This window comes from Colletotrichum lupini, chromosome 2 (genome assembly GCF_023278565.1).
Source record: "Colletotrichum lupini chromosome 2, complete sequence".
Classification (NCBI taxonomy): domain Eukaryota; kingdom Fungi; phylum Ascomycota; class Sordariomycetes; order Glomerellales; family Glomerellaceae; genus Colletotrichum; species Colletotrichum lupini.
The window spans coordinates 6583052-6608839 of record NC_064675.1 but is presented as its reverse complement, the minus strand read 5'-3'; the positions used below and the strand labels follow the sequence as shown (position 1 = coordinate 6608839).

The 25788-nt window shown below is 52.0% G+C and overlaps 6 protein-coding genes and 1 non-coding gene across 7 annotated transcripts; 3 read left to right on the top strand and 4 right to left on the bottom strand.

The window, feature by feature from the left end:
- Positions 1-1019: 1019 nt before the first annotated feature.
- Positions 1020-2199, top strand: CLUP02_04332 (oxidoreductase; the record flags this gene model as incomplete). The annotated part of the gene is made up of 3 exons (XM_049283345.1): positions 1020-1343; positions 1396-1621; positions 1682-2199. The coding sequence occupies 3 exons, from the start codon at positions 1020-1022 to the stop codon at positions 2197-2199; spliced, it is 1068 nt and encodes a 355-aa protein (XP_049140488.1).
- A 345-nt stretch (positions 2200-2544) lies between these two features.
- CLUP02_04330 (uncharacterized protein) lies at positions 2545-4245 on the bottom strand (the record flags this gene model as incomplete). Its single annotated transcript, XM_049283344.1, has 7 exons — positions 2545-2720; positions 2793-2892; positions 2951-3057; positions 3334-3552; positions 3611-3872; positions 3943-4075; positions 4130-4245. The coding sequence occupies 7 exons, from the start codon at positions 4243-4245 to the stop codon at positions 2545-2547; spliced, it is 1113 nt and encodes a 370-aa protein (XP_049140487.1).
- A 3994-nt stretch (positions 4246-8239) lies between these two features.
- Positions 8240-10171, bottom strand: CLUP02_04329 (GMC oxidoreductase; the record flags this gene model as incomplete). Its single annotated transcript, XM_049283343.1, has 1 exon — positions 8240-10171. The coding sequence occupies one exon, from the start codon at positions 10169-10171 to the stop codon at positions 8240-8242; it is 1932 nt and encodes a 643-aa protein (XP_049140486.1).
- A 647-nt stretch (positions 10172-10818) lies between these two features.
- On the bottom strand, positions 10819-19433 carry CLUP02_04327 (glycosyl hydrolase family 3 N terminal domain-containing protein; the record flags this gene model as incomplete). Its single annotated transcript, XM_049283342.1, has 27 exons — positions 10819-10914; positions 10974-11046; positions 11186-11250; positions 11312-11326; positions 11381-11484; positions 11543-11694; positions 11923-12166; positions 12249-12548; positions 12613-12656; positions 12711-12946; positions 13138-13173; positions 13272-13960; positions 14014-14745; positions 14799-15524; positions 15590-15760; positions 15795-15932; positions 15988-16198; positions 16265-16547; positions 16608-16679; positions 16768-16911; positions 16970-17064; positions 17119-17262; positions 17328-18100; positions 18167-18387; positions 18444-18661; positions 18759-19328; positions 19398-19433. 27 exons carry the CDS (start codon positions 19431-19433, stop codon positions 10819-10821), a joined length of 6588 nt encoding a protein of 2195 aa, XP_049140485.1.
- CLUP02_tRNA058 lies at positions 12653-12735 on the top strand. Its single transcript has one exon. It is a non-coding gene; the product is annotated as a tRNA-Gly (tRNA).
- Positions 19434-19551: 118 nt separating the features above from the next.
- Positions 19552-21212, top strand: CLUP02_04326 (kinase activator; the record flags this gene model as incomplete). Its single annotated transcript, XM_049283341.1, has 2 exons — positions 19552-20118; positions 20202-21212. 2 exons carry the CDS (start codon positions 19552-19554, stop codon positions 21210-21212), a joined length of 1578 nt encoding a protein of 525 aa, XP_049140484.1.
- Positions 21213-21822: 610 nt separating this feature from the next.
- Positions 21823-23681, bottom strand: CLUP02_04325 (uncharacterized protein; the record flags this gene model as incomplete). Its single annotated transcript, XM_049283340.1, has 3 exons — positions 21823-23328; positions 23395-23505; positions 23592-23681. 3 exons carry the CDS (start codon positions 23679-23681, stop codon positions 21823-21825), a joined length of 1707 nt encoding a protein of 568 aa, XP_049140483.1.
- Between the last annotated feature and the right edge of the window lie 2107 nt (positions 23682-25788).

Here is a 25788-nt window from a genome sequence, read left to right as displayed (position 1 = left end):
GGGATAATAATTGGAGACGTGCGGTGAGAACGCCGAATGTCGCCGATGGCGCGTCAAAGTCATCGTGGCCAGATGTTACAATGATAGTCTCGTGCAAACTGCATGCCGGTAGGCGTCTGGTATTGAATTTGGGTTTGAGCTTATGTCGTCTTTTGGGGTTGATAGACAATCACAATTGAGTTCATAGCAATTCGCGAAGAAGGCGCGATCAAAACCGTAAGCTAAATTTATAAAAGAAATCATGGGTATCCTCATCTAATCTCGTTATTTCCGCCTTACGGGGAGCCTCAAACCCCAACGAAGCTTTAACACCATATCTTTTTGCGAGTAAACTATCTTACGCTGGCTTCTGCTGGGAATTGGTACCTGCTTGAGTTGATCATGATCTCACAACTGTCTGGGGTAATGGGAATTCAAAAAGTCTCCGGATTTCTGGACCCAAGTCTAACAACAGACCGTCGCGGAAAGCATTGCTCTATTCGACTAAAAGAGTAAAACTCGAGCGAAACCCCCAAAAGATGATCCACTGACTCGGCCTCTGCCCCGGACCCACTTCCCCGCGCTCGGGATCGCCACGGCGCGCGCGAATTTTGCCTCGTTGGTCATGAAGGGTAAGGCTTTCCGTTGTCTGACAATTGCTCAGACGAATTGGGGGTCATGATTGGTCTGTTCAGCCAACCTTTCTCGATGTTGTTTGCAACAGCTTCAGCCTCTAGCCATGGCATCTTGCGCTATCAGTTTCCCGAATGCCGCAGAACACCGGTAGGAAGGAAGTTCCAACCGTATTCAGTATCATCGTGAGTATATCTCGTTCATATAATCACTGTAGATGCTCCATACTCGTGCATGTCAGCGCCTTGGTCGCCTATATAAGATGAGGAGCTCGTGCCTGGTCTGCCAGATGATTCCAGCATGCCAGTCTTCTCTCTTCATCCATCTTGTTGACTCACCTGCATTCATACCCCTACAAAGGCGCTTGAGTAAACTTTCTTGTCTATCCACGAATCACATACACAAAAATGGTCCAGAAACTCAGAATCGCGGCGTCTGGCCTTGGCCGTATGGGCAAGCGTCATGCCATCAACTTCCTGCACCGCACCCCCCGCGCGCAGCTCGTTGCCGCCTTCACACCGGATGAGAATGAACTTGTTTGGGCACGACAGGAGCTGGAGCCTCACGGAGTCACTCTCTATACCGACTACGACGAGATGCTCACTCACGAGGGCCTCCAAGCCGTCGTCATTGCTACCGTTACCAAGGTGCATGCCGACCAGGCTATCAAGGCCATCAACAAGGATCTTCACGTCCTGTGCGAGAAGCCCATCTCTCTCGACCTCGCCAAGGTCAGTAGCTTCCAACCATCAATCTTGCAGACTCATTGCTTATACTCCGCAGTCCATGGAGGTCGTCACTGCTGCCCAGCACAAGCCTCATCTCAAGGTCATGTGCGGCTTCTCCCGCCGTTTCGACTCATCATACAGGGACGCCTTTGAGAAGATTGAGACGGGCTTGATCAGCAGACCTTCCGTTATCAGATCTCAAACATGTGACAAACATGATCCCAGTGGCTTCTTTGTCAAGTATGCGGCCCTGAACGGCGGTTGTTTCGTTGACATGAGTGGTTAGTATCTCTCCCGATTATCCAAAAGTGATTGGCTGCCTATACTAATAAACACTACAGTCCATGACATTGACCTGTCATTATGGTTCTTTGGCGAGGACTCCCAAGTCAAGTCAGTGTCAGCATCCGGCATTACAGCTGTTTCTCCTGAGCTGAAGGAGCACGGCGACTGCGATAATGCCGTCGGCATTGTTGAGTTCTGGGGCGGCAAGATCGCCTACTTCTACAACTCGCGTATGATGGCGCACGGACAAGAGGATACCACAGAGCTCATTGGCACCGGCGGCAAGCTCACAGTCAATGGAAACCCCCAAGCCAACTTTGTCAACTACTACGGGCCCCAGGGTATCACCAGGGAAGTCCCCGCCCACTACTACGGTCGGTTCGAGTATGCCTTCGTCCAGGAGGCAAACGAATTCACTGCCGCTGCACTGGACAACACCAAGTTGCCTCTCAAGTTGACCAACGCTGTCAAGGCTGTCCAGATTGGGTCTTACCTGCAAGAGGCGCTGGAGTCAGGCAAGAAGTTGTACTTTGACGAGATTGGCCGGCGCCTTGAGAAGCAGGCGAAGTTGTAGACGATGCTATAGGGGACAGATAGAAAGTTCTCCCTTGCTTAATGAAATAGAAAGTCTTTATTCAGTTGCTGTCTACTGAAGATGCTGTACCAGTCTGCTCACTCCCGTTTAACTGCTTTATACAAACGGGCACGTAGATTCATACGCACAAACTTCGGCATAAAGGTCAACTAAGGGCTAGGATATGATTTATAGATTATGATTCCTTGGCAGGAAGCAGATATAGCCCGCAGGCTGCATTGACTCTGCCGAAACCTAACGTCTGTCCTAGATATTGGCTAAAAACTTCTTCTCCGCGGAAAAACGTGATAGAGACAAGCAAGGTTGAGGAGACTTTCGGTTTTATCACTTCCGAGCCTCTGCAAAAAGATGCCCAAAGGCACTGTTGCAACTATCTTGTGACCACTGAGAGTTCAGTTGCTCCTCCAAGTCTTTCGTGCGCCATCCAGTCCGTTGATGTAGTTTGTCGAGTAAATCTAGGCTTTCGCGTTGCTCTTTGGGGTCCGTGAGATATATGCCACCTGTAAATGCGAACACGGACGCACTAGTCAGTCATATGCTCATTCAATACAGGATTAGGCAGGGGCGCTTACAGGCTCTCAATGCATGGGCAGCTGTAAAACTGGCATTGACTACCAGCGGGTTGCTGATCGCGAGACCTAGAAGGAGACGGAAGTTATCCAGAACTGCTTGCTGAGCGGTGTCAGTCTGATGGTACGTTGATGCCAACGGCTTGGAACTGCCGACTCACTTCTGACTCCCTTCTCCGCCTAAAGGTATCAAGACTCGGTTTGCTTAGATATGGGTTGAAAATGTGCAAGATCATGCGTGCAAGACTGTAATGTTGATATCCCACCACTAAAAGCACATGTTGTTAGCTTCCACAAGGAAAGAAGGCGAACTTTCGATATTTAGTCTCACCATGAGCAGGATGCGTCATCCATACCGTTGGAAAAGCAGACCCGTTGGCACTGGTATCATGCGGCGGGTCTACCCAGAGAGGATCCGCATGCCAAGGGTTAGAGACGAGCCAGTTTCCGAGCTCCTGGTTGAGTTTATTCCATCGATCGAGGTCTCTGACCATGGTGGGTTGAAAGGCTTAGGCGCAGGCCTGGGCGCACAAAAAGACGGCACGGTTGGCAAGGCACTCGGGATCGGAAACAACGAACGAGCTAGAACCTTTGTAGCTGTCCAAGTTGATGCTCAAAGGCTGGGATTTGACCAGGGCGACCCAATAGTCCTGGCGCAATACGATCCAACTCGCTGCTTCTCCCAGTCCACCTTTACTCGCGAGGCTGAACATGGAGTTGAGAAGTTTGGAACTGCCGGATAAATGAACGCCAAAGTCGGTATCTTCAAAAAGAAAGTCAATTTTCAAAAGACGATCGCAACCAAAGTTGGTAACTCTCACCAGTCATTTCTTCGTATTGTCTCAATATTACGATCGCCGCCAGAACTTCTTCGTTCAGGGCCTCTGTAGAGCTACCCAGGATCGGTATCAAGATTTGCAAGGCGTGGCTATAGTAGGTAGAAGGTTTGGAGTCATCGGTTCCTTTGATGGAGCAGAGGCTTCGAGATGCCAACGCTATGATCGCGTATGCAAGCAAGGGTGAATGGCATGCTCTTTTGGGCACTTCTGTTCCGAAATGTCGACGTTTATCGCTCACATCTACCTGTACAATTCTCAACATTAGCTCTCGATCACTATGTCTGAGTCCATGTACTTTCAAGACGATCACTTACCCATGTAGAGAGATCATGAATGTAGTGCATGAATAACCTCGCTTTTTCCCTGTCTTCAAATGGTCTTCCGACGCCATGTTGACTCAACGACGGGGAAATTGAGATGGATTGGAAAGAGTCATCCTGGCTGTCTCTGTATCACTGCGTCAACAAAAGCTTGAAACATAACGCAACGCGTCAGACTTACTTTGCGACTATATCTTCATCTAGGCCTCTTTGGCCAGCCCGCCTCGCAACGCTGATGTCTAGGAGCGACGGCAGAGGGCTCTTCCATATCTCGCCAGCCAAATCATGCTCAGACATCCCTCAACATGCCCACGATGCTGTCTTGAGGCAAGTTGATGTCGTCGTGATCGAGCCGAGATGAACCAAAGTCATCAAGCTGTACATACTCAGACAGGCGTCCGAACCAGGGATTGTTACAATAAACCTCGTGGTTACGGATACACGTACGGCTATTCGTAGAGATATGGACTTCGCGTAGGAAAATGTACGCGGAGTTTGGCGGATTACATTTCCTCTTTCGGGCTAGGATGTGGCGGTGCGGAGAGGGAAAGATTACCTTCTTGGGTGAACACAGGTAAACTGACCTGTGGCCCCCCCGGTTACCTGACCTGACCAAGGAAAAGGGACGTGACCTGAGCGCTCTTCTGATTAGCCCGTGGAAAATAAGTAGGTCTAGCTGACCTAATTCTAAACTAATCTTAAAATAATCTAGAATTAATTCAGAACTAATTTAGACATATTTCAGAATTAATTCTATATTATAATTTAAAAATATCAAAACATACTTATTTTAATATAAAAAATATATTCTTTTAAATATATTATAATAATTCATATATGTAATAATTAATTTAGATACAGAAAGTAAGGTTTTGAATTTTGAAAATTTATTTTAAAATATATTTTAAAACTAATTTAGAATTAGTTTAGAATTAATTTAGAACAAATTTAGAACTAATTTCGAACTAATCCTTATTAAATTTTAAAACTTAGTATTAGTTTTATTTTTAAATATTAATTTTTTTAATATTGATTTAATTAAGATATTATAAAAATATATATATAATAGTTTAATTTAATAATAAAGTATTAATACTAAAAATAACTTATATATTATTAATTTTTATTTATTGATATTAGTTTAATCCAGAATTAATTCAGAATCGATTCTAAATTAATTTAAAAATAGTTTTTTAAAAATACTAGCTTTAGTTATTTATAATATATAAAATACTTTTTAAAAATTATTATTATATATATATAATTATTTAATATTATAGTTAATATATATTCTTAATTAATTTAGAATCGATTCTGAACTATATCTAGATCACCTACGGAGTGGCACGGGCTACACTCACGTGAAGATGTGGGGCGGTCAGCTAACACCCCCCCCCCACAGGTCAGTTTACCTGTGTTCACCTTCTTGGGTCTTTTCGCATGTTCTCAAGGAGCTACCCGCAGGCCGAAGGCCCAATGATAATAACCCCGCTTTTCGTGGAGCCGACACGGAGTAGTCCGCGACCTCGGGCGTCACTTCAGCCTCGTTATTTTTGAAGCTGAAAATATCACTAAAGTTCAAGATCCTGTATAATCTCAAACGTTATTATGTTATTTCTGAAGAATACCCAATAAGATCGATCAGTAGAACTCTTTTTTTAATTGCCGGTGATTCAGGGGTTTATCAGTTGAGTCAGTCACTCACAAATTAAGCATATTCCGGTCCAAGGCGTGCAGTATCAACGCACGAGATGGCTGTCATCTCATTGCGCTCAGACTTCGGCTAACATGTGAAACTCGATTATGCAGCTTTAACTTCTGGATCACTATGTAGATCATTGGCTCTCCACTAAACCTACAGATGTACTCGAACCCTAGGTTCGCGATTTGACTAGGGTACTAATTTCATCATCATTGGCGTCTCTGAAGATGGCATGCATCAAGCTATTGGGGCCTTTTCGATTAGCACTTTACCGGTGTAATGACGTACTGCTAAGGCTCATGTAGTTACTATAATGCAATTGCTACGAAACAGGGCGGTGAAGGTAAATATGCAGCATCGGTGGGTTACAGGGATAAACATACTGGACACTTGTGGTTTGCAACATTCTGGATTCGATGTGTATCCCACCGCTTATACTGTAGTGGTCAGTCTCGGCATCTTAATGGCATTGATGTATATCTTTGCAGACTCAAATAGCCCACCTGGTACGAGTCGGAGTAGTAGCACCAGATACTGTGACAAGGTACTTACTGGGATGACGTGCAGAAGTGTAGAAGAACTCGGACCGAAGTGTCGCGATGGAATTACTAATACTGTAAAGTCACGGAGCGCCACGGAGATGGCTGGTGGTCACGTTGTGGAACTTCCTGTCAAACTGAAGAGCAAATGGCAAGCCAACTTCAATGAATGGTGGATTATGGGCAACTGGACCGATCCGCGACCCACGCCCGGTTCTATATCTGTAAATAACAAGGTGCCGGGCGCTGCCAAGGTTCCTGGCACGCTCGCCAAGCCAACTTTGAGATGAATCTAGCCGAAGTAGCCAATTGCTTTAGAGTTGCCCGGCCGGCAGGTCGGCCGGCAAGTCAAACCTCGGCGTTAGGAGAAGTCGCTCGCAAAATATCATCACGGACTTATGTGTGCATGGTCTTGGAAGCGATCTTTACGCAGTGACACAAGTTTATTGAGACATCTAATTGCAAGAAGCCGAATGTAAGATACGTGTACGAAGGAGAACACTCGGCATCCTGCACAGGATTCGGAGGGGAGATGCTGCCTAGGCGAATTTCCACCCATCGCTAAGATCCGTGGGTCTGTTTCGTGAAGTCATTCGTTGGGAGCATCTAGAGAATCTGGCATTTAGCCTCCAGGCCGATGATTTTCAGCATCGGTAAGAAAGGATGAGCTCCAGTCACTAATTGACGATTATCATGAGACCATGGGCTTGACTTGGAGGTTGCAGAACGTGGATTGACTTTGGGAGTAACACTCAGCGTGGCGCCGCACATGCGTTTCAGCGGGCCTGGTGACTTGGGAAAGATAGACTCCGACCCCATACCCATATGCGATTCCAGCGTGAACTCAGTTAGCCTTGCCACTAGAATCGGAGTAATACGGTCCTGGAAGCAAGTGATAGTTTTGGTGAACGCGGACAGCCAGTCTGTCTTCTCCGATGACTTAGCGAGCGAGTTTTCAGAGGCCTTTCCCGTAGGCTCTAGGCTCATCCTCTTGAGTGGGGCTCCCAAACCGAAACCAGCTATGGCATATTTGATTAACGGGCCTCAAGAGGATATATTCATGAATAACCCCACCCCTCATCTGTAGCAAAGCTTAGGTAGGGCCGTCAGACGAGGAGATATTGTCCTCGCATTCATGAATGAATGGATTTAGCGGACGTGAGGAGGAGACTTATTCAAGATCAAAATGGCGGAAAATGCGAATGAGCATTTCCTAAATCCGAAGAGCTCGAGTAAATAATCTGGCCTCTGGCAGAGTAAATTACCTGAAGCCGTTGCGGTCCCGAATCAGGCAGACGAGAGGCGCCATTGAAGTCAAGGCCACTACCACTGAAGAGCGTGGTAAGATCCCTAGAATTGTATCAGGTGAACTTAGCTATACCATCAAAATTTCCTGCGGAAGCGCAGCCTCCGAATGCACACTGATTCCTTCAGGAAGGTTATCATGCTCATCTTCGCTAGAAGCCGATATTGAAAACCGCCCGGGCTGATCTAGGGCTTTCAGATACGTGTCTATCACGTGAAACGGCGGCGCGACGGGCAAGGCGTGATGCCATTGAACTCCCACCACTCTCGGTTTGACAGACACTTCAGATCCGTATTCGGCAACTTGAATAGCCGTATTACATAGAAGAGCTGAACCTCTGGATTAACACTCTCCATAATAACCGGGGTAATTGCTGGAGTTGAGATCTCGTAAAGTCGATGCTTCATGAAGCCGTCGACGGGCCTACCTCACACTCCGACCCTCGTATTCCATCGTGTACGACCATAAGCTACACGTACATGATGACAGCACCAATAGCCTACATTAAGCCTGCAATTCTTACCCTCTACAAGATAACCTTTTGAAGTCGCAATTATAAGCATGATATAGAAGAACAATGCCGACAATGGACGACTAGAAATAATCACTTTCACGGAACCTGCGTCTTAGGATAAGGTAAGTAGCGATATTAATCATATTAAGCGCATTGCTGCTACTTGAGACACAAAAGCACGCTGATATCAACAAAAAGCCTCCCAGATCCGCTTCCCACCCCCTCATCGTCTACTGATTCTGGCTCAAGATCACATCGGCAGCCTTCTCACCGACCATATACGTAGACACAGCAGTAAACGTGCCAGGAATCCTCGGGTACACCGAGGCGTCAACAACTCTCAAGCCATTAACCCCCCGTACCCTGAAGCTGGAGTCGAGCACAGCCATTGGGTCATTATCGGCGCCGATAGGGCACGTCGACGAAGCATGGTGACCCCACGCCGTATCCTTGATATACTGCTTCACAGCCGCGTCACCCTGGACGCCTGCGCCAGGCAACTCCTCCTTGATGGGCACCAACTGCCGCTTGAACGCGTCGCGAGTAAGCTTCACGGTCTCCGTCATGGCCTGTAAATCAGCCTCGGCGTTGCCGGAGCCGGTATCAAAGTAGTTGTAGAGAATATCCGGCACGTCGAGCGGATCAGCCGTGCGCAGCGTCACCGAGCCGGCCGTGTTGCGCGGGTGAGACTTGAGAATCGCCCAGGTGAACCAGTCGTGCTCAATGGTCGCGTTGACGCTGTAGCCGGGGAAGTAGCCCCTAAAGTTGACGGGTCCGCCGAACGCGAACACGTCCCACTCGTTGCGCTCGGTGGTGCTGCTCTTGTAGAACATTGTCGCCGCGAAGCCCGAGGACTCGTAGATGCCGCGGTCGCCGAGGATAGGGGTGTTCCAGCGCGCGAGGCACGGGTCGGATTGCCCGTTGAAGCCGAAGGTGCAACCGTTAAGAGCGCTAAAGTCGGCGGGCGTGCGACCCTGGACGGCGATTTCGTAGTGGTCTTGCAGGTTCGTGCCGACGCCGGGGAGGTCTTTAACGATGGGGATGTTGAACTTGCGCAGCTCGGCGGCCGGGCCGATGCCACTAAGCTTAAGGATCTGCGGGGAGTTGTAGGCGCCGCCGGCAATGATGACCTCGCGGGAGGCGGTTGCTGTGCCGCGGGTGCCGGCGCCGGCATTGCGGGAGCGGGGGCTTGCGCGGTACAGGTATTTTCCGTCGAGGAACTCTACACCGGTAGCCTTAGGCGGAGAGGAGTTGTCGAAGAGGACTTTGGTGACGTGACAGCTAGTGCGGACGTCGAGGGGGTATCGCTTCGCGCCGGTGATAGTCTTTGCGTCACGGACGGCGACGATGAACTCGCGGGAACCGACACGGTGGGCGTCGTTGGAGGAGATGGGGATCTGGTAAAAGCCAGGCGTCGTGTCGCGGCTGGCGGCCACGTTGTTACCGTCGCCAGCGAGCAGGGTGGCGATGTTGAAGACTAAATTTGTCTCGTTTCCGAGGGCGAATGCGCCTCCGGTGACAAGGCTCAAGAGCTGAGGGTCGAGAAGGGCGAGGTTGAGAGGGGCAGTCTCGGTGCTGTACCAGCCATTGTATCCATGGCCAGGAACACCGGGGAGAAGGTAGCGGTTGTTTTCCATCCGGATGAAATAGTTTCGCATGTTGTCTGCTGACCAGGACGAATCACCGGTGAGGCTGGCGATGTAGTCAAAGTCGGAGCGGTGAGGGTAGACAGCAATGAGTGCATTATGGGCGGTGCAGCCTCCGAGGGTGCCAGAGCGAGGGTACAGAGTTCCCTTCATCTTGGAGCCGGAGGGCGGGTTGAGGCCGGTGTACTCGCCGCCACCTGGTGTCTCGTATGTGGTCTTGAAGTCGCGAGCTTGCCTTGCTTCGTCGGCATAGTGGCGGACGAAGAAGTCCCATGCCATGGCGTCGTCTTCGGTGGACTTTGCTTGGTAGGCTGGGACGGTGTAGTTCTCGTTGGCTCCCTGGTCATCGCCAGCTTCGATGAGAAGGGTTTTGCGGCCGGCGAGGGCGAGACGGGCAGCCAAGACTCCGCCGCCGGCGCCGGAACCGACGACGATGAACTCATAGCCGGTCAGGTCGACAGCAGCGACGAGACTTGTGGAAGCGGCCAGGAGGCCGAAGAGATTCGTTAACCTCATGGCGATGTCTGTTGTGAAAAGCGGCTTGACTGGAGTTGTAGGTTGAGTCAGACATGGGAAATCCAGAAGACGATGATAAACTTGGGGATAATACACACCTTGAGAGATTCGTCGACGCCGAGGTATCCGTAATTACTTGCAGATCTTGATACCCATCCCACGAGGGATCGCCAGCTCTTATAAGCCACGATCGACGAGAAACATTTATGCGCATATGGTGGTGATCTCTTTGGGGAGGCAGCTAGTGGGCAATTAATCTCCAGGGACTCGGCATGACGAAGAATGCCACCTTGATCCATGTCCGCGCCGCTGCGCTTAGAATTAGTCGATAGCCCGGACACTGTTCCGGGCCTTCTCGGCGCGGGGTCACTGGCTCGGTCCGCCAAGACATTGCTGACGCCTCCCTTTCGTGCTTGATTGAGTCAAGCTTTTGAGTTGTCTTTTTGGGAAAGACAAAGGAAAGTGATGACATTGTAGATATTTGCGAATTCCAAACCAGACCAAGGGGCTTTAAGAAGCGGCGAAGGTTTATCAAGGGATACGAGAACCTCAACTATTAGACGAGGCACGAAGGGTTGGTAGGATATTGAGTTATTTTCTCCTGAACCTAAGGAGCCAGTGAGAGGAGAAAGCTGATAGGGGAAATATCAAAATTGGTCCATCTGGAAGAAGAATATCGGATCGAGAAGTTGTCGATGTTGGGTTACTTCGGGGCTGCGCTCGTGTTGAGCAACACAGATCATCTGATGCAGAAATAGCAGTCACTCAGCCGGGCCATTCCTTGCACAGTCCTCATCTCAACTTTTGGATCCCTGTCGTCCGAATGCTCGCAGGCTACGCAAAACGATTTGCGGTTGTTGTTTTGCCCCCTTGGACTGGGTAAAATTTACAGTTCACTAGACCGCGCGGGATGGCCCTTCGCCGGACAGGGTATCCCATGCTCTCAACGCCAGCAATTCAACGACCTCAAGGACGACATTAGACGTGCGGAGCGGCGTTCGCAGGCGGCTTCACTTTTCGGAAGTGGCTGCGATGACGATCATTGTCGCATACAGCAGTGCTCTAGCAATCTGCCGAGACTGTTAGCACACCTCTTTCAGTGATGGCGGTTCGCTAGTCTTTTGCTAGTGCTTGCCTCACCCTCCGCCGCGAGCGCTGCAATGCAACACTGAATCTTGAATTGGCGGGTCTTCCCCGCACTGCACTCACTGCAGTTATGTACTCCGTAGTCTGCTCTGCGGGTTTGGTTGATCTCGGCCGTGAATGTGCTCCGTCGAGAGAGGGGTGGTTCGGGATCTCATGCAAGACTGAGACTGCGAGGTGATGAGTTACGCGCGAAGTGATGGAAGCTACCGAGGTAAGTTGTGAGACTGACAGCGGGCGGGCGACTCAACATGACGGAGATGGCGTAGGAGTAATTCTTGAGCCGGTGGGAGGCTAAGCGGCTCATTTTCCGCAAGTCAATTCGGGCGATAATGGAGTTGGGGCCACATTGTGATTTTGGATTTGTTGTTGAGCAGCAACTGTCGTCGAGGATATCTCAACCGGCCCTTCTCTATCGCATCTTGCGTCAATGCCCATCAGAGCGTCTGCCGTTCAAGGAGAAAGCATGCTGAGGTAGCAGATATCGTCACCACTGTCAAGGCGAGTGAAGGGTAGCATTCGAGGTCATGTCAGGGCGTCAGCATATCCTCCCTGTTTCTTGCTTCTTCCCGTGTCCCTCCCTTTCAAGCGTCCCATACCTAGCGGACATGGAATACCCCGAGACCCCAACGGACTCGAGAAGACGACAAGGATGGGAAAAATCGCTGCAGCGAAGTTTGCGAATATCTTGCTGTTCACGTGCGAAAGCAATGAATCGCTCCTCGAAAGATCGACAGTCCTTGCTCGTTGACGTGGTACCCATAGAGTTCGGACAAAGATCGACCGGCTCCCCAGTCCCAGCCACGTTGTCGCGACCTCGCACGTTCGCACTGACTTGCCAGCCTCGGATCTCTTCACCGTTGCCAGTCAACCGGATTCAATGTCGGGCAATTGAAGTAATATGTTGCGAGGTCCTCGCATTGTTCAACATCACCAGTCTGCGCTGCCTCTTCGAGACGACATGGTTGGCGAATCAAGCTAGAGGTAAGGTAGAGCGATGGGGAGGGTTCGTGGAGCGGAGTCGTGAATAAGCTTAATACGCCGAAGCCCAAGTCGTGCAGCACAAGTGCATTTTTTTTCGCCGCCGGCTGTGCTGTTGACTCGGGAAGACTTGATGTTTTGGCTACGACGTTTGGCTGGTTGGAGGAACAAACCCTCCGGGGAGTTCGTTCGCTCGTTGGAGCCGGAAGGGAAGGAAATGGGAGCTCTCTGAATACGGCTCTCTGATTGGCCGCTCGGTAGTCCGTGGTGTCCCGTGGCTGAGACCCACCCGACGGAGCTCTGACCTGACTACTCACCCTTCAACAATGAACTAGAGCTCAGATTACTCAACGACCAGCATCTGTAGTGTAGTGGTTATCATCCTTGCCTTCCATTCCTCGGATCAGCAAGGGACCCGGTTTCGATTACCGGCGGATGCATCACGCTGGTTAACTTTTTGCATTTTCCATGAATGATCTTATGCCCCTCCCATTTTTGATTCTTTTCAACGTATGGAGTAGTTTCCTTCATTTTGTTTTGGAATCTCTCAGAAAGGTGTGCAATCGCACGGTTGGTGGTGTCCAGTTGGACGCGCAGGTGTAGACTTCGAATGAAGCGTTTCGGGGAAGACCTGCGATTCCGTGACTCCGACTAGGCACTTTGGAGAATGATGAATGGTATGTATGCACGAAGTCTAATATCTCCCCTCTAATTCTCAGTGAACGTCTTCAACAGGTGCAATGTACAATTATTTCAAAAAGCTATTATTGTCTTGAAGAGAGGGATGGATTTGGATTTCTCGTTCCTGGCAGTGTATGTATTTGAACGCAACATGCGGCCACGTTGATTATCATCATCATCATTACAACTACCTCGAGCTACATTCCTGCCTCAGACGATAATAGCATTAAAGTAACCCCCCCCCCCAATATCCCATCCACCCTCCCTCCACTCAAATAGTAAAAGTCCCATTCACCCTCAAATCCCGACTGCTAGCCCCAACCCAAACCCCATACTCACCCTCACTCAACCGCCACTGCTGTGCACTCACATCCCAAAAGCTCAAATCCCGCCTCGTTAGCGCAAACTCCACCGTCGCGCTTCCGCCCGCCTCGACATACACCCTCTCGAAGCCCCTCAACTGCTTCGCGGGCGTGCCCTCTACGGGAATACCAACATACAGCTGCGCGACCTCATGGCCGCCCACGCCGCCCGTATTCTGGACCGTCACGCTCACGGAGACGACATCCTCCCAGAGGGCGGGGTGTCCGCCCTGAATAATCGCGACGCTCGGATCCGGGATACCGGCGCTCACGCCCGACGCGGGACTCGCGGAGAGGGAAGAGTAGCCAAAGGTAGTATACGATAGCCCGAAGCCGAACTCGTACCGGGGCGAGATCCCGTCGCGGTCAAAGGCGCGGTAATCGATGAACAGACCCTCCGTGAAATCATCCTGCGGGAACGGGCCCGCTTCGACAGTCGAGTTGAGGAGGTTACCGTAGTCTGACTCGGCGCGGGCGACGGTGTAAGGGAGTCTGCCGCTGGGGTTGACGTCGCCGTAGAGGATGTCGACGAGGGAGTTGCCCGATTCCTGGCCGGGTAAGCCGGCAAAGAGGATTGCTGTCACGTTGGGATGGTCTGCCCAGGCTTCGACAACGCGGGTTCCTGTAGGAACTTCGGTTAGCGGTGGCTATGCTAGATAGTAGCATAAGACTTACCGGCAGAGTGCAACACGACAATCGTGTTGGAGCAGTTGGCCGCGACGTTGTTGACCAAGTTATCGCTAAACTCGTCCGTCAGGCTTGGTCGGTCGTATCCCTCTGAGGCCCACGCGTTGATAAAGACCAGACATGCCTCCGAGTTGACGTAGTTGGGCTGCGGGTTCTCAGAGTAAAAATCCCACTTAACCACTCCGCCGTCCGCGATAACACGGTCCTGGATGGCCTGGAAAGGAGTAATGACATATGGCGGCGTCGTCGTCCCGGAGCCGCCACCAGAAAGCAACGTCCCGTTGAAGGTATCCGCCAGTACAGTACCCCATGACGGGCCATAACTCGTGCTGCCCCATGGCGTGGGAGGCAAGCTAGCATCGTAGCCGTACACCGTCAAGAACTTGGGGTTCTTGAACGGCAACGTGCCATTGACGTTCTTCACCAGCACGGTGCCGGCGGCGCCAATCTCACGAATGATCGCCTTGTGCCCGTTCTGCACATCGACGGGCGTGTGCTTCTGGAGGTTCGAGTAGGCTCCGACGGCTGGGTAGTCGTCGCTGTCCTGGCCGATGTAGTACCACGCCGCAAGGATTCTTGTCGTCATGTCCTCGACGCGTTCACGGGTGACACTGCCGTTGTTGACTGCCTCGACGAGGGATGCGCCCCAGAAGGCTTCGTTTGGCATGACCAAGTCGAGACCTGCGTTTGCGGTTGCCACGCCGGCGTGTTGTGCGCCCCCTGTGGTAATTGTAAGCAGCGGCCATGGAGACCAGAAAGCAAGAGAAACTTACAGTCGCTGACAACGAACCCTTCAAACCCGAGCTCCGTCTTGAGGACTCCATTGAGCAACTTGGAGTTTTGGCATCCATACGAGTTGTTGGCGCGATTGTAAGAACACATGACCGACGCAGCGCCCTCCTTCAAAGCATCCATGAACGGGAAAACATAAAGCTCATGCAACGTCCTATCATCAACATTGGAAGATCCGGCCTCGCCTTCTTCAACACTCGGGTTCCGGCGGTACTCCTGCTCGTTGAGAATCCAGTGCTTCGGGCACGCAATGGTTCCAGCATCCTGCATTCCCTTGGTAATACCACCGACGCCAACAGATGACAGGTACGGATCATTACTCAGACCCTCCCAGTTTCTGCCGCCGCGCGCGATACGACCCAGGGGTCCGCCGACGGGTCCAAGGCCGACATTGATACCCTTACCGCGGAACTCGGCGCCCAGGGCCTCGCCGTAGGCATACGAGAGGTTCTTGTCCCATGTCGCACCGAGGTGGATGCCGGAGGGGAACGCCGAGACAAATTCCTGCGCGCGGACGCCATCCGGGCCGTCTTGGAGGCAGATGGGCTCGATGCCGAGACGAGGAACGGAGCCTGTGTTGCCGGTGCAGAGGCCATCCCAGCCATGGGTGAAGTTTGCGAGTTCCTCGACGGTCATCTGAGCGGCGAGGGACTTTGCGCGCTGGTACGCTGTGGCCCATTTCTCATTGGTCGTTCCATTTCCCACGGCTATTTGGTTCTTGGTTAGGTTCATGTCACGGTATGCTCAGGTTAAGAGAGAAATCAGTACTGACGCGTGGGGTAGACGGCTGGACTTTGGCCATAGTAAGGATCTGTATCATTGGTATAGCTATCTTGAGCAGCGCAGAGCGTGAGGCCAGCAAGGGCCGTCGCCAACGTCGAAATCAAGTTGTTGACCATGTTGAGGACCCAATTGAAGAGCACAGCTTGAGCTTGCAGACTCTCTGCTCCATGGTCCCCGTACGCAGGAAATCCAACCACTTAAGAACTTCCCCTCTTGTCGTGCCTTTTCCCGCGTCATCTTTCCAACTTCTCCTCGGACTGAGATGAGTCGACGGCCGACATCTAGTCCCCGGCACCGCTGCGCAGTACTGTGCACGCCGTCGGCCCTTCTCCCTAGTCGACGGTGTTCCCATGATCACATTCAACTTTTCGCCTCAGCCAGATCCACCTCCACTCGGAATCCGTCTTCCAGGAGTCCAAAGGCGCAATGATGATCTCATCAACGATGCGACGCCGGCCACTTGGGCAAGCTTTTTACGGTGGTAGTCTGTGAGGAAACCCCATGTCTCCCCAAGTCGGGGAAAACTCCATGTCGGTCCACGTTGTTGGTGCCATTTCTCAACGGTGCGGGGGAGAACGGTGTGGATGGCCGTTGGTGGCTAGTTTGCCTAGTTTTGGTAGTCCCATCGCAGGTTCAACCAGCTAAGGATGCGAAGCCAGGCCACGAGTAGTTCGTCTGGAGATATTCCATGCAGCCTGGAGGCTCTTCGGCGGTATTTTCTTCGGCGCGCGGGGAAATCGTGGGGAATGGAGAATGGAGAATGGAACGACCGGGGTTGTTTTAGATGGCAGGTATTATAGGTAGCAATACCGGAGAGTATTCCCATGTCACCTCCGCATCTCCAGCGCGATGCGATGCCGGCATGTGGGAGAATGCGGGGAACGTCGTAAGATTGGGACTGGTCGAATTCCACTTCTGGACTGGTTGGAGTCCTGGGACGGAAAGCTCTTCGGCAATGAAGTTGGTCAACTCGTGTCCGAAGTCGGTTTGTAAGTATCAATTCTCACACTACTCCTCCATCATCGTCGATGAACGCGGTGGGGTGGCAGCCATCGGGAAAACACCGGTTGTGAGAACGTCTGACTCACGAAGAGCGTGCGAGCAAGACGTATAAGCGAGCCGGTTCGATTGGCTCTTCGTCCTTGCTGGCCTATTTCAGATGGAGACGATTGTGATCCCCTGTTGGTTCGTCCGAGTGGCGTGGTGTATGAATTCTGGAGTAATATCTCCCGGGTCATGCCTGTCGGTACTATGCCATGGATTACCACCGATGACGGGAGGGCGGCCACACACGACGTCGGACATAATTGTCTAGAGCAGTGTACTCTAACGGAAGAGCAACCTCGGCAAAAAAGATGAAGATCATCACGGGACATCGTCCCCAGGCCGAATGTACCCCAGCCTCGGGTAGGGAGTAGGATAGTTATAGCTGGTGTCCATGACGAAGGGTGGGTGATCCGGGTTCTACAAGGACTGTAAGTGATTGCTTCCAACCCTCCCAACGTAGATTGAACATACATAGAACGAACCCCCCGGTTTATCAAGTCGGGCAAGCTGATTTCTTTCATCTAACCATTCGTCCTGGGTCTTGACACGGCGCTTGCACCAAGTGCATCTTGGGACGGTCTCTTGCGCAACGCCGGCACCGCAAGGGCAATAGAACTGACGGCAGAGCTATTAGCAGGCGTAAAGCAACTACTCACGTGGCTCAATTGACAGGAACTCACATTGCGCCATTTGCCATATATCTCGAGTTGCTTGGTCTCTGAGGCTTCATCGGGACCCCATTCCTCTGGTTGGTTGAGCACATTGTTTTGGCCCGACGCTTCCTGAGTTCGCGTGTCGTAATACGCTGTGGTCTCTTTTCTCTGCGCGTCTTCACATTTGGTACAGAGCCACCTTAGACATAGGTTGCAATCGCATGTGTCGCTGAGTTGTAGCTTCCGATTATCACCTTCGAGCTGGAAGTCACAATCGCGGCAAAGACACATGATGTTGAGAGGGCGCCAGTTGTAGCGCGGCTCGACATAGCTTTCCTCCACGCACAGAAGCCGATCGTAGTACCTGCACTCCTCACAGACGTTGATACCACATCTCCGGCAGGGCAGAGCTCCAGCCTCGTCGCATTTGATGTTGTACAGCTTGACTTCGATTTCCTCGTCCCCGACAACCATGGGAGGGAGGCCGCAGAGAAGAGTCCAGTAGTTTGGACAGTAGCGTCCGCTAAAGTTTTGGCGTTGCACTAAGCCGCGGCCATCGCAGAGACAGAGGCTTTTCAGCTTCTCGAATATTGTACGGGAACCGAGGATGTGGGCGTGGTGGTTACGGTTCGTCTGAGCTATGTGAAGAAGGTCCAAGGCTGAAACATATTCCGCGAGGATGGACAAGATCGGATAAGACGAGATGAGGTGCGAAATGGACGGAGTCGGTGATTTCGGGGCCATGGAGAACATCGAGTGCCCGACAGATCGCGCGGCATACAGATCGATGTCGCATGAGCCTGTGAGGTTGTCTTTTCTGAAAATTTACGACACGTGTGTTCAGGAGTAGATTGTTGCCCGGCCACGGCTCATGGAAGGCGAGTCATCACTGGGATGTGCCTGTCTCAAACCAGGGGGCCGGCCGGGGATGGCGCAGTCCGAAGGTGCTGAGGCCGAGCCACATGTGGCTGGATGAACCACTCGCCTCAAGTCTGTGCCTGATATTATCGTGCTGACGATGAGGTGAGCATCGTGCTGGTGGCCGTTGGTCGAAAGAGAGTCAATTTCGTCAGTTTCGCCGAGAATTCTTGATGGAGCTTTTGCTTTGCTGCATCGGATGACAGGAATTCAAATTGACGGCACCTCAAGGCCGCATTAGGTTCGAGCCTTTGTCCGCAAAGGATGGTGTGCCATGGAGCGACGCCGGGTAGCTGCCGAAGATTGAAGCAGGCCATTGGATCATTCTCCACAGCTGCCAGAGTCAAGAAAGTGATCGGCATGACGGGAGCTTCGAGATTTCCGTAGAGCTCGGAGCTGGCGACGTCAGCTTCGGTCTTCGTCTTTGATGGCTTTACGTTGGACTGGAGTTGATACAAGTGTCAGAGAGCGTCTGGTTTCATCGGATGTTGGTGGAAAAGGTTGTTTCAGTCGGTAGCTTCGGCAGGGTCCAGCCTTGACAGCCCCGTTTCTAGCTGTTCTAGAACGTTGAGCCGTGGTGGGAGGATGAACCACTGTGACGTTGATTTGGTTCCAAGGTGAACATGGGAATGGATAAGTCAAGGTGAGCAAGGTGACATTGGTGACATTCAAAGGTGAGCAGTGGATATTCCAGATTGCCAGATATTTTCCGGACGCAGCGATGGTCAAGCGCCTGGGGAGGTGTGAGATCATCTGGATCGCTCCTGCTGGAATGGCGCTGAAGAGTGTTGGAGAAGGAGCTACTGGGAGCTTCCCAGGCAGAAAGACCCATAAAAGTGAGTCACAGCCAATCATCGCCGCCATTCGACTGTGGCTCCAGGGGGAGTCTCCGCTCTGGTGGCCTGTGCGACATAAGGCTGCACCGCAAACGGCCAACAGCAACGCAGCAGCAGCAGCCAAAGAGGTCCTCACAGTGCAGGTGGCAGGCACTCTCGGGGGTGGTGCGCGGATGAGATAAGCCAGGTCCGATAAGGATAACACACCTGACCGAAGCTCCAACCTTATCGCGACATCATCCTCGTCGCCTACACCATCCCATCCTGTCCTGTCCTATCCCGTCCCGTCCCATCCCAACCGTCTTCCCGTCCTTCTCTCTATCGCTTCCTTGTTCCTCTTTACATCCTCATCCTCCCCTGGCTCACCTTGGCTTCGCATCTTGGCTTTGCTCTTCCCATCATCACCTTAATCCTATTCCTTTCTACTTAAATATGAATCGCTCCAACTCTTGACCTTTTTGTCGTGAAGCACTTCCTCTCTTTCTCCCCCATTCAACATGGCCAATTCCCCGTCCCACAGGTCTAGCCGAAGCCCAGCCTCGTCCACCTCGGCCGGCCGAGACTCCACGTCCCTTTCACATTCCAGAGACCGCCGTGATGCACCCTCCACGTCAGCCTCCGCCGCTGCCGACCATGTGCCGGTTGAGACATTGGTGGAACACCTGCTCGCCGCCAAACGCTCGCTCTCGTCCATGACGGCCGTCTTGCGAGCAAACGATATCGCGACCGATGCACGCCAGGCCCATGAGGAGGCAGTTATCCTGTATGCCGAAACCCAGTTCCTGCGACGCGCCATCTCTGAGCAGCTGGCGCTGTTGATGAAGGTTCGCCGTGGTCTCAAGAGAACCTACGATGCCGGCAAGCGCGACTTCAAGCACCTGGTCAAGACCATGGATGCAACCAACGAGAAGCTGCAGGAGACTATGGCCATGCTCAAGAATACAACTGTGGAAGCTGTCTTCAGACCGCCGGGCGAAGAGCGCCGCAATCTGATGGACTTTGTGGACGAAAAGAGCGTCCACGTCATGGTCGAGGCTCTGAAGCAGAGCCTCGGCGAGCTGCAGGTGTGTAAACGTACCCTGCTGCCTCTGGATTTCCCACACTATCTATGATAGTCTAGACGACTGACGGAATGAATTACCTGCAGGCTATCCAAACATCCTTTGATGGCGATCTCCTTCGCTTCGACGATGACCTGCGAGCACTAAAGAAAACGATGACGACGACACCCCTGCCTCGAATGCCCTCCGACTCGTCACAATACGACCCGATACCCGAGCTTCTCGGTTCTCTCGTAGACAGTTCACATGACATGGCCCAACTGCTCACGTCATTGACTAAACACTTTGACTTGTGCGTCACAGCGGTGCGGACGACAGAGGGCGGCGCGGCTCTTGCTCGTCGTAGGGCGGCGGAGGTGACGCAGTCACAAGGCGGCGATGGCGTATCGTTGTCTGGCGTAATCGCTGACCAAGAGTCGCAAATGCCCGACCTCGAACCGATAACGATGAAAGACCGGGCGGACATGCTGAATGTTGTGGTTAGCGACGCATCAGAGGTCGAGAGTGTCATCCAGGAAATCAACAAGACACTCCAGACCATGGAAGAGGAATTTTCAGCCATGACTGGACAAACAGGACAGATCAAATTGGCGTTCCTCGGCACCCTGCAAGGGTTCACTGCGCTGGAAGAGATGGGCGCTCGTATGGCCAGCTACATTGCGAGCGAGGCCGAGTTCCTCCAGCGGTGGGAGGATGAGACATACACCATCTACAACAAGCTTGGCGAAATGGACGACCTTCGAGACTTTTACGAAAAGTACGCGGGCGCTTATGATAACCTGATCCTGGAGGTCGAGCGGCGCCGCATGGTAGAGGACAAGATTACAAACATATGGAAGAAGGCGATGGATAGCGTTGACAAACTCGTCGAAAATGATCGACGGGAGCGCGAAGGATTCCGCCAGGATATTGGCGAGTTCATCCCCACGGATCTATGGCCGGGCATGGACGGCGGAATGAAGAGGTGGGAACTCGTCGCGGTTGACGACGGCACCGCCGAGGACGACGTGTCGGGCGGGCAGCGAAGCACGCCGGCGCTGGACCGAAGCGTCGTGGACGCTGCTCGAGACCGATTGGAGAGGAGCCAGCAGCGGTAGGAGCATTGCAGTCTTTCGGATTGGCTCCTGTGTTGACTTAGATTGTTTGAGTGTAAGGATTCACCGGGATATGGCGTTCACAACATGGTAAAGACGGCAGCCTCCAGATAGGCAAGGGGTACGGTTTCATGGGTTGATGGTTTGGGCGGCGGCAAAGTCTGTTTTGATTATTTTTTGGCTAAGCATTTCATCTTCTTCGGTCTTGTATCAAGCGAAGTATCTTATCAATACCATAAGTTCAATGACCTTCATGGCTCCAGCGACTGGCTCCATCCCCAAGTCGCACGTGTGCTTCTCTACTACACTGTCTCTCCTGGCCCTTGGGATCTTCCGTGATTGTAGGTGCTCCATGGTTCTGGCTGATGTCCATCAAACCCCAGCCGCATTGGGTATTTGTCGGGAGCTGGATTGCCATCAGTCTCTCCCTTCGGCGGTTCCGTTTTCAACCAAGTGTCGGGGAATGATATACATCTGCATTTCTAAACAAGGCTCGCGCGGTATTGTCCAAGGTTACTGGGTAAGAAGGTGCCCAGGAGAATATCGCTTCGATTGCTTCTTTGCAGAACAATAATTCTCTGCCTTGAGTCTCTCGCTTGCAGGCAGCCCTCTCTTAATCATCCCTCAACCACGTAACACCTCCCGCAACAACTTGGTAGATCCCTCCATTGGGGGACATCTGCGTAGGGGCTACATTGTTGTTATACGTACCCCCAGCTCCGGCCCGAATCCGCCAGACAATCTCGCCAGTCCGGAAATCTATGGCGGTGAAGTACCATACATACAATCCCTGGCCAGCAAGTTCCTCGTCCTGCGTGTAAGAGTACACGAGACCATTCGCAGTCGAGAGACTAAGAACGCTCGTCGAGCGGACCTCCAAAGCCCACCGGACCTCACACTTACCCTCAGGCGTAATGTCCACCCGCGTAATTCCAGGTGCCAGGGACGCAAAGTCGTTGAACTCGCCGTTGATATCCACCCCTTCGCCTAGATCCTGCAGTTCCGGGGCCCCGTAGTTGTTATTCACGACGACGCTGTACGTCAACCCGTCAAAGTACCCGACCATGGCATTCTCATTCGCGCTAGCGCCGGATCCGAATAAAGGGACCTGGCAGACCAGTGGCAGCTCGCCTTCCGCGAGACTTTCAGCTGAAGCAGTGACTTGGCGGTAGATCAAGAGCTTCACTTGCGCGTCGGCGTTATCCGTGATGGCGACGTACTTGTCACCGACTAGGGACGGGGTTGACCCCGAACCCTGCGAGAAGCCGCCTGGCTTAGCAGCGGTACCGGCGTCATATGTCTCGTTCCACAGCGCGGTGATTTTTCCGTCGCTTTTGCTCGGTCTGAAGGCGAACATGTGACCGGTGCTGCTCCTGTTGGTATCTGATGCGAGGGGACCGGTGTTGAGGTAGACTGTCTTCCCGCTGACGGCGATTGAGTTTTCGATTCTCTGGCCGTCGAGAGTGATAGTCCGGATTGTTCCGTCTGGGGTCACGTATCCGAGGATGGAGGAGTCACTTGCAGTAGAGGTTGTCGCGAGCGCAACGGACGTGAACCACACGTTCTGATCCTCGTCGACGTAGCTGCTCACGACGCCGTGGTTCTGAGGCAGGGTCGTAGTGAGATCGATGTCCCGATGAGGGATGAATGTGGTACCGTTCGCATCGTCGACTCTCTCGACTTCGAAGATGTGCCTCTCCATTGTGGGCAGGATGACGGAATCTCCAGCGACGGTGGCGTACGGAGAGAGCAATGTCTGTCCTTCAGGGGCCCAAGACCCTAGCATGTTCATGGCATCCGGGTCAAAGGCTGCGATGCAGAAGTACGGCTCTGCGGCATCCGTGCAGACGGAGCGCGCCGTCAGTCGGTTGTCGCTGTGCCAGTACTGCGCTGATATGGCAACAGACCGGCTGGAGACGTTGGGAGACACGCCGAGGGGACCATCCCAGTCGTTCGTCCTGGTGTTGCCGCCGTCCTGGTGGAAGCCAACTACGTCGGGGCTGTAGCGAGTCTTCTTTGGTAGAGGCTGTGCTTGAGCTGGAAGTCCGATGAATGACTGAGCAGAGACGTTCTGGCTTTCGAGAACGACGCCGGTGTCTTCTAGGGGTGACGGAGAAGCCTTCGTCGGTTAGAAGATGGTACTTTGTCTATGGCTTCGATATCAAGGAGACTTTCAGGAACGTACAAATTGACCCAATGCAGAGTGAAGCTGCAGTGAATTGGCTAGCAGAACCGCAATGAACTTCTTATTGTTGCTCATGTTGAAGTTGTCGATGCGAATGTAATGGCGAAATGGCTATCGAGATGTCCTTGTGGTGAGAACTTGAAAAGGATCCCTCTGAAATCTTCATCTCTCTTCCTATATATACCATGTATGAGAACATTGCTATTAAGCCATCTAAGTAGATTCTCTATAGCATCGATCATACGAGTCGCGGGGGTAGTGGTCAGGAAGGTGCCGTATCTTGGCATAGTGTGCCAACACTATAATTGATTGTCAACTCATTTCCGCGGTGTTGACTGTCTGCGCGGGAACTCAGCCACACCACCGCTGTCCACATTTTTATTCCTCGGACTGAATATCGTCAGCCTCGCATTCGCATAGAGGTCAATTTGTGCTCTCTCGATGATTCTGGAGCGAGGCGCTGGGATAGTCGTATTCGCTATCCGAAGCTATTGGCTCCTTGCCAGACTTGGCGGCGGCGGCAACCTACAGCCTGGCATTCTCTACTCGTATATTCAATCTCAAGAGAGCGAAAATGAGAAGCAATGTGTCGGCCTTCTTTATGAAGCTTTTGAGCGGATCCTGACTTACAGGGTAGATAAGGATAAAGGGGGTTCTTGGAAGGCCGGCCTTTTCAGGTTGCGGACGTCTCACCAAGACATACGAATACAGTGGCAATCCGAGCCAGATAATGACATTAGCTATGAGGCATGCTACAAGACGAACAATATTGATGGTATGAGGTATCTCGATGTAGGAGAAGGGGTGCTCTTGCATAAGATGGGTGCCATCGAATGAGGCACGGGGGCGGGCAGAAGATGTTACGGCATGATTGATAGGTGTCCATAGATTAAATAGCTCACGATAACCAAGTCTTACGCATAAGAAGCAGAGAAGCGAAAATATGCACAGCCCTTTTGTAAATCGTGCTTCACTTCTTCATACCTGCGCACTTCGGTAGGGGAGGTGATACGTCGCGATAACCTCAACATCATCTACGTCATGTAGGTAAGGTAGATGCAGACGAGGTAGATAGCTCTGTTTTTCTGCGCAATGCGAGTAGGCACGATACCTGGATAGTAAGCTACCTACCTAAACAGCTTACCTAAGATTTCGAGGTCCATCAGTCGCATTCAACAAGTAACTCACTACTCCGTACAGGTAGCCGGCAACGAATGAATGGGAAAGGTGGAAAGGTCACAGGCTGCCAACAGTCTGTCGAGGGCCCAGGCTCAAGCAGCGAGCTTGGTGTTTATTCAACAGGGTCCCTGCAAGTCGCGAGACCTTGTTTTGGGGGCCACCAAGGCGTGAGGATTCTGGGCCGACGTCTCGCTTGGCCCTGGGCCTCGAGTGAATTGAGTGGCTGCGAGCTTCGAAGTGGGGTGTTTCCACGGTGCCGATACCCGTGGAGTTGTCTCAGTCATGAGCTGTTCAGTCACCAGATTCGACAATGACATAAGGTACCTTACACATTGTGCCTTGTTGCTGCGGGAATGTCGCACAACGACATCCAACTCATCGCCTGTCAACCGTCGAGCTATCGCTAATTTTCTGTACCTTGGTGAGAATACTGAGACAGCATTAGTTCGTCCCATGTCCATGGATGATTTGGTACCAGGAAATATGAAGAGAAAACGCGAACTTTGGGGAATTAAGGTACCTTCCCGCACTAGGTGAAGAAAGAGTTACATAAGCAATCTCGAAAGATTGGGGGCCCGCCAAGAACCGGGAAGGCCCAGACAAGCCTTGGCACGTGACGCTCGGCACATCGACGCGTAATAACCCCTGCGCAGCTGAGGGAAGCTGCCAATCCCTGTGACGATGGCCGATTCAAATTCAAGGTCTCGATGTTTCCTGCCCAATGACGTTACTATGCACGGCGCACGGGTCGGAGCTAAACTGGATTGGCTTTTAAACTTTATGGATTCCAGTTGGGGCCTTTTGGGTTTGGGTGTTTCTCTACGGACAAGGTGCGATGATGGTTTGATCCAGGGCAGGCATGGTACCTTAGGTAGGTGGGAGGCCTTTTGGAGAACCAACTGATTGATTCCAATTGTTCCTGCTTGCGCTACGCCAGGGAACAGTCCGCGCAAAGAGTACACGCACAGGTACCTGAATAATAATCAAGGTACCTTGAATATGGTACACAGACGAGCGAGGGAGATGGGCAGAAAGAGGGACCAAAGAGGAAAAGAGCGGCCTGCGGTGGCTGCTCCTCCCGTTATTAGTCGATTCAATAGCTCCGTCATTGAATTTGCATTCCAACCACATCTGAGACTGAGACCCTTTCTATTCACCCAGTGCTGTGTTTTGTTTTCTTCCAACCTACCTCACTTCGCCAAGAGCTTGCTTTCT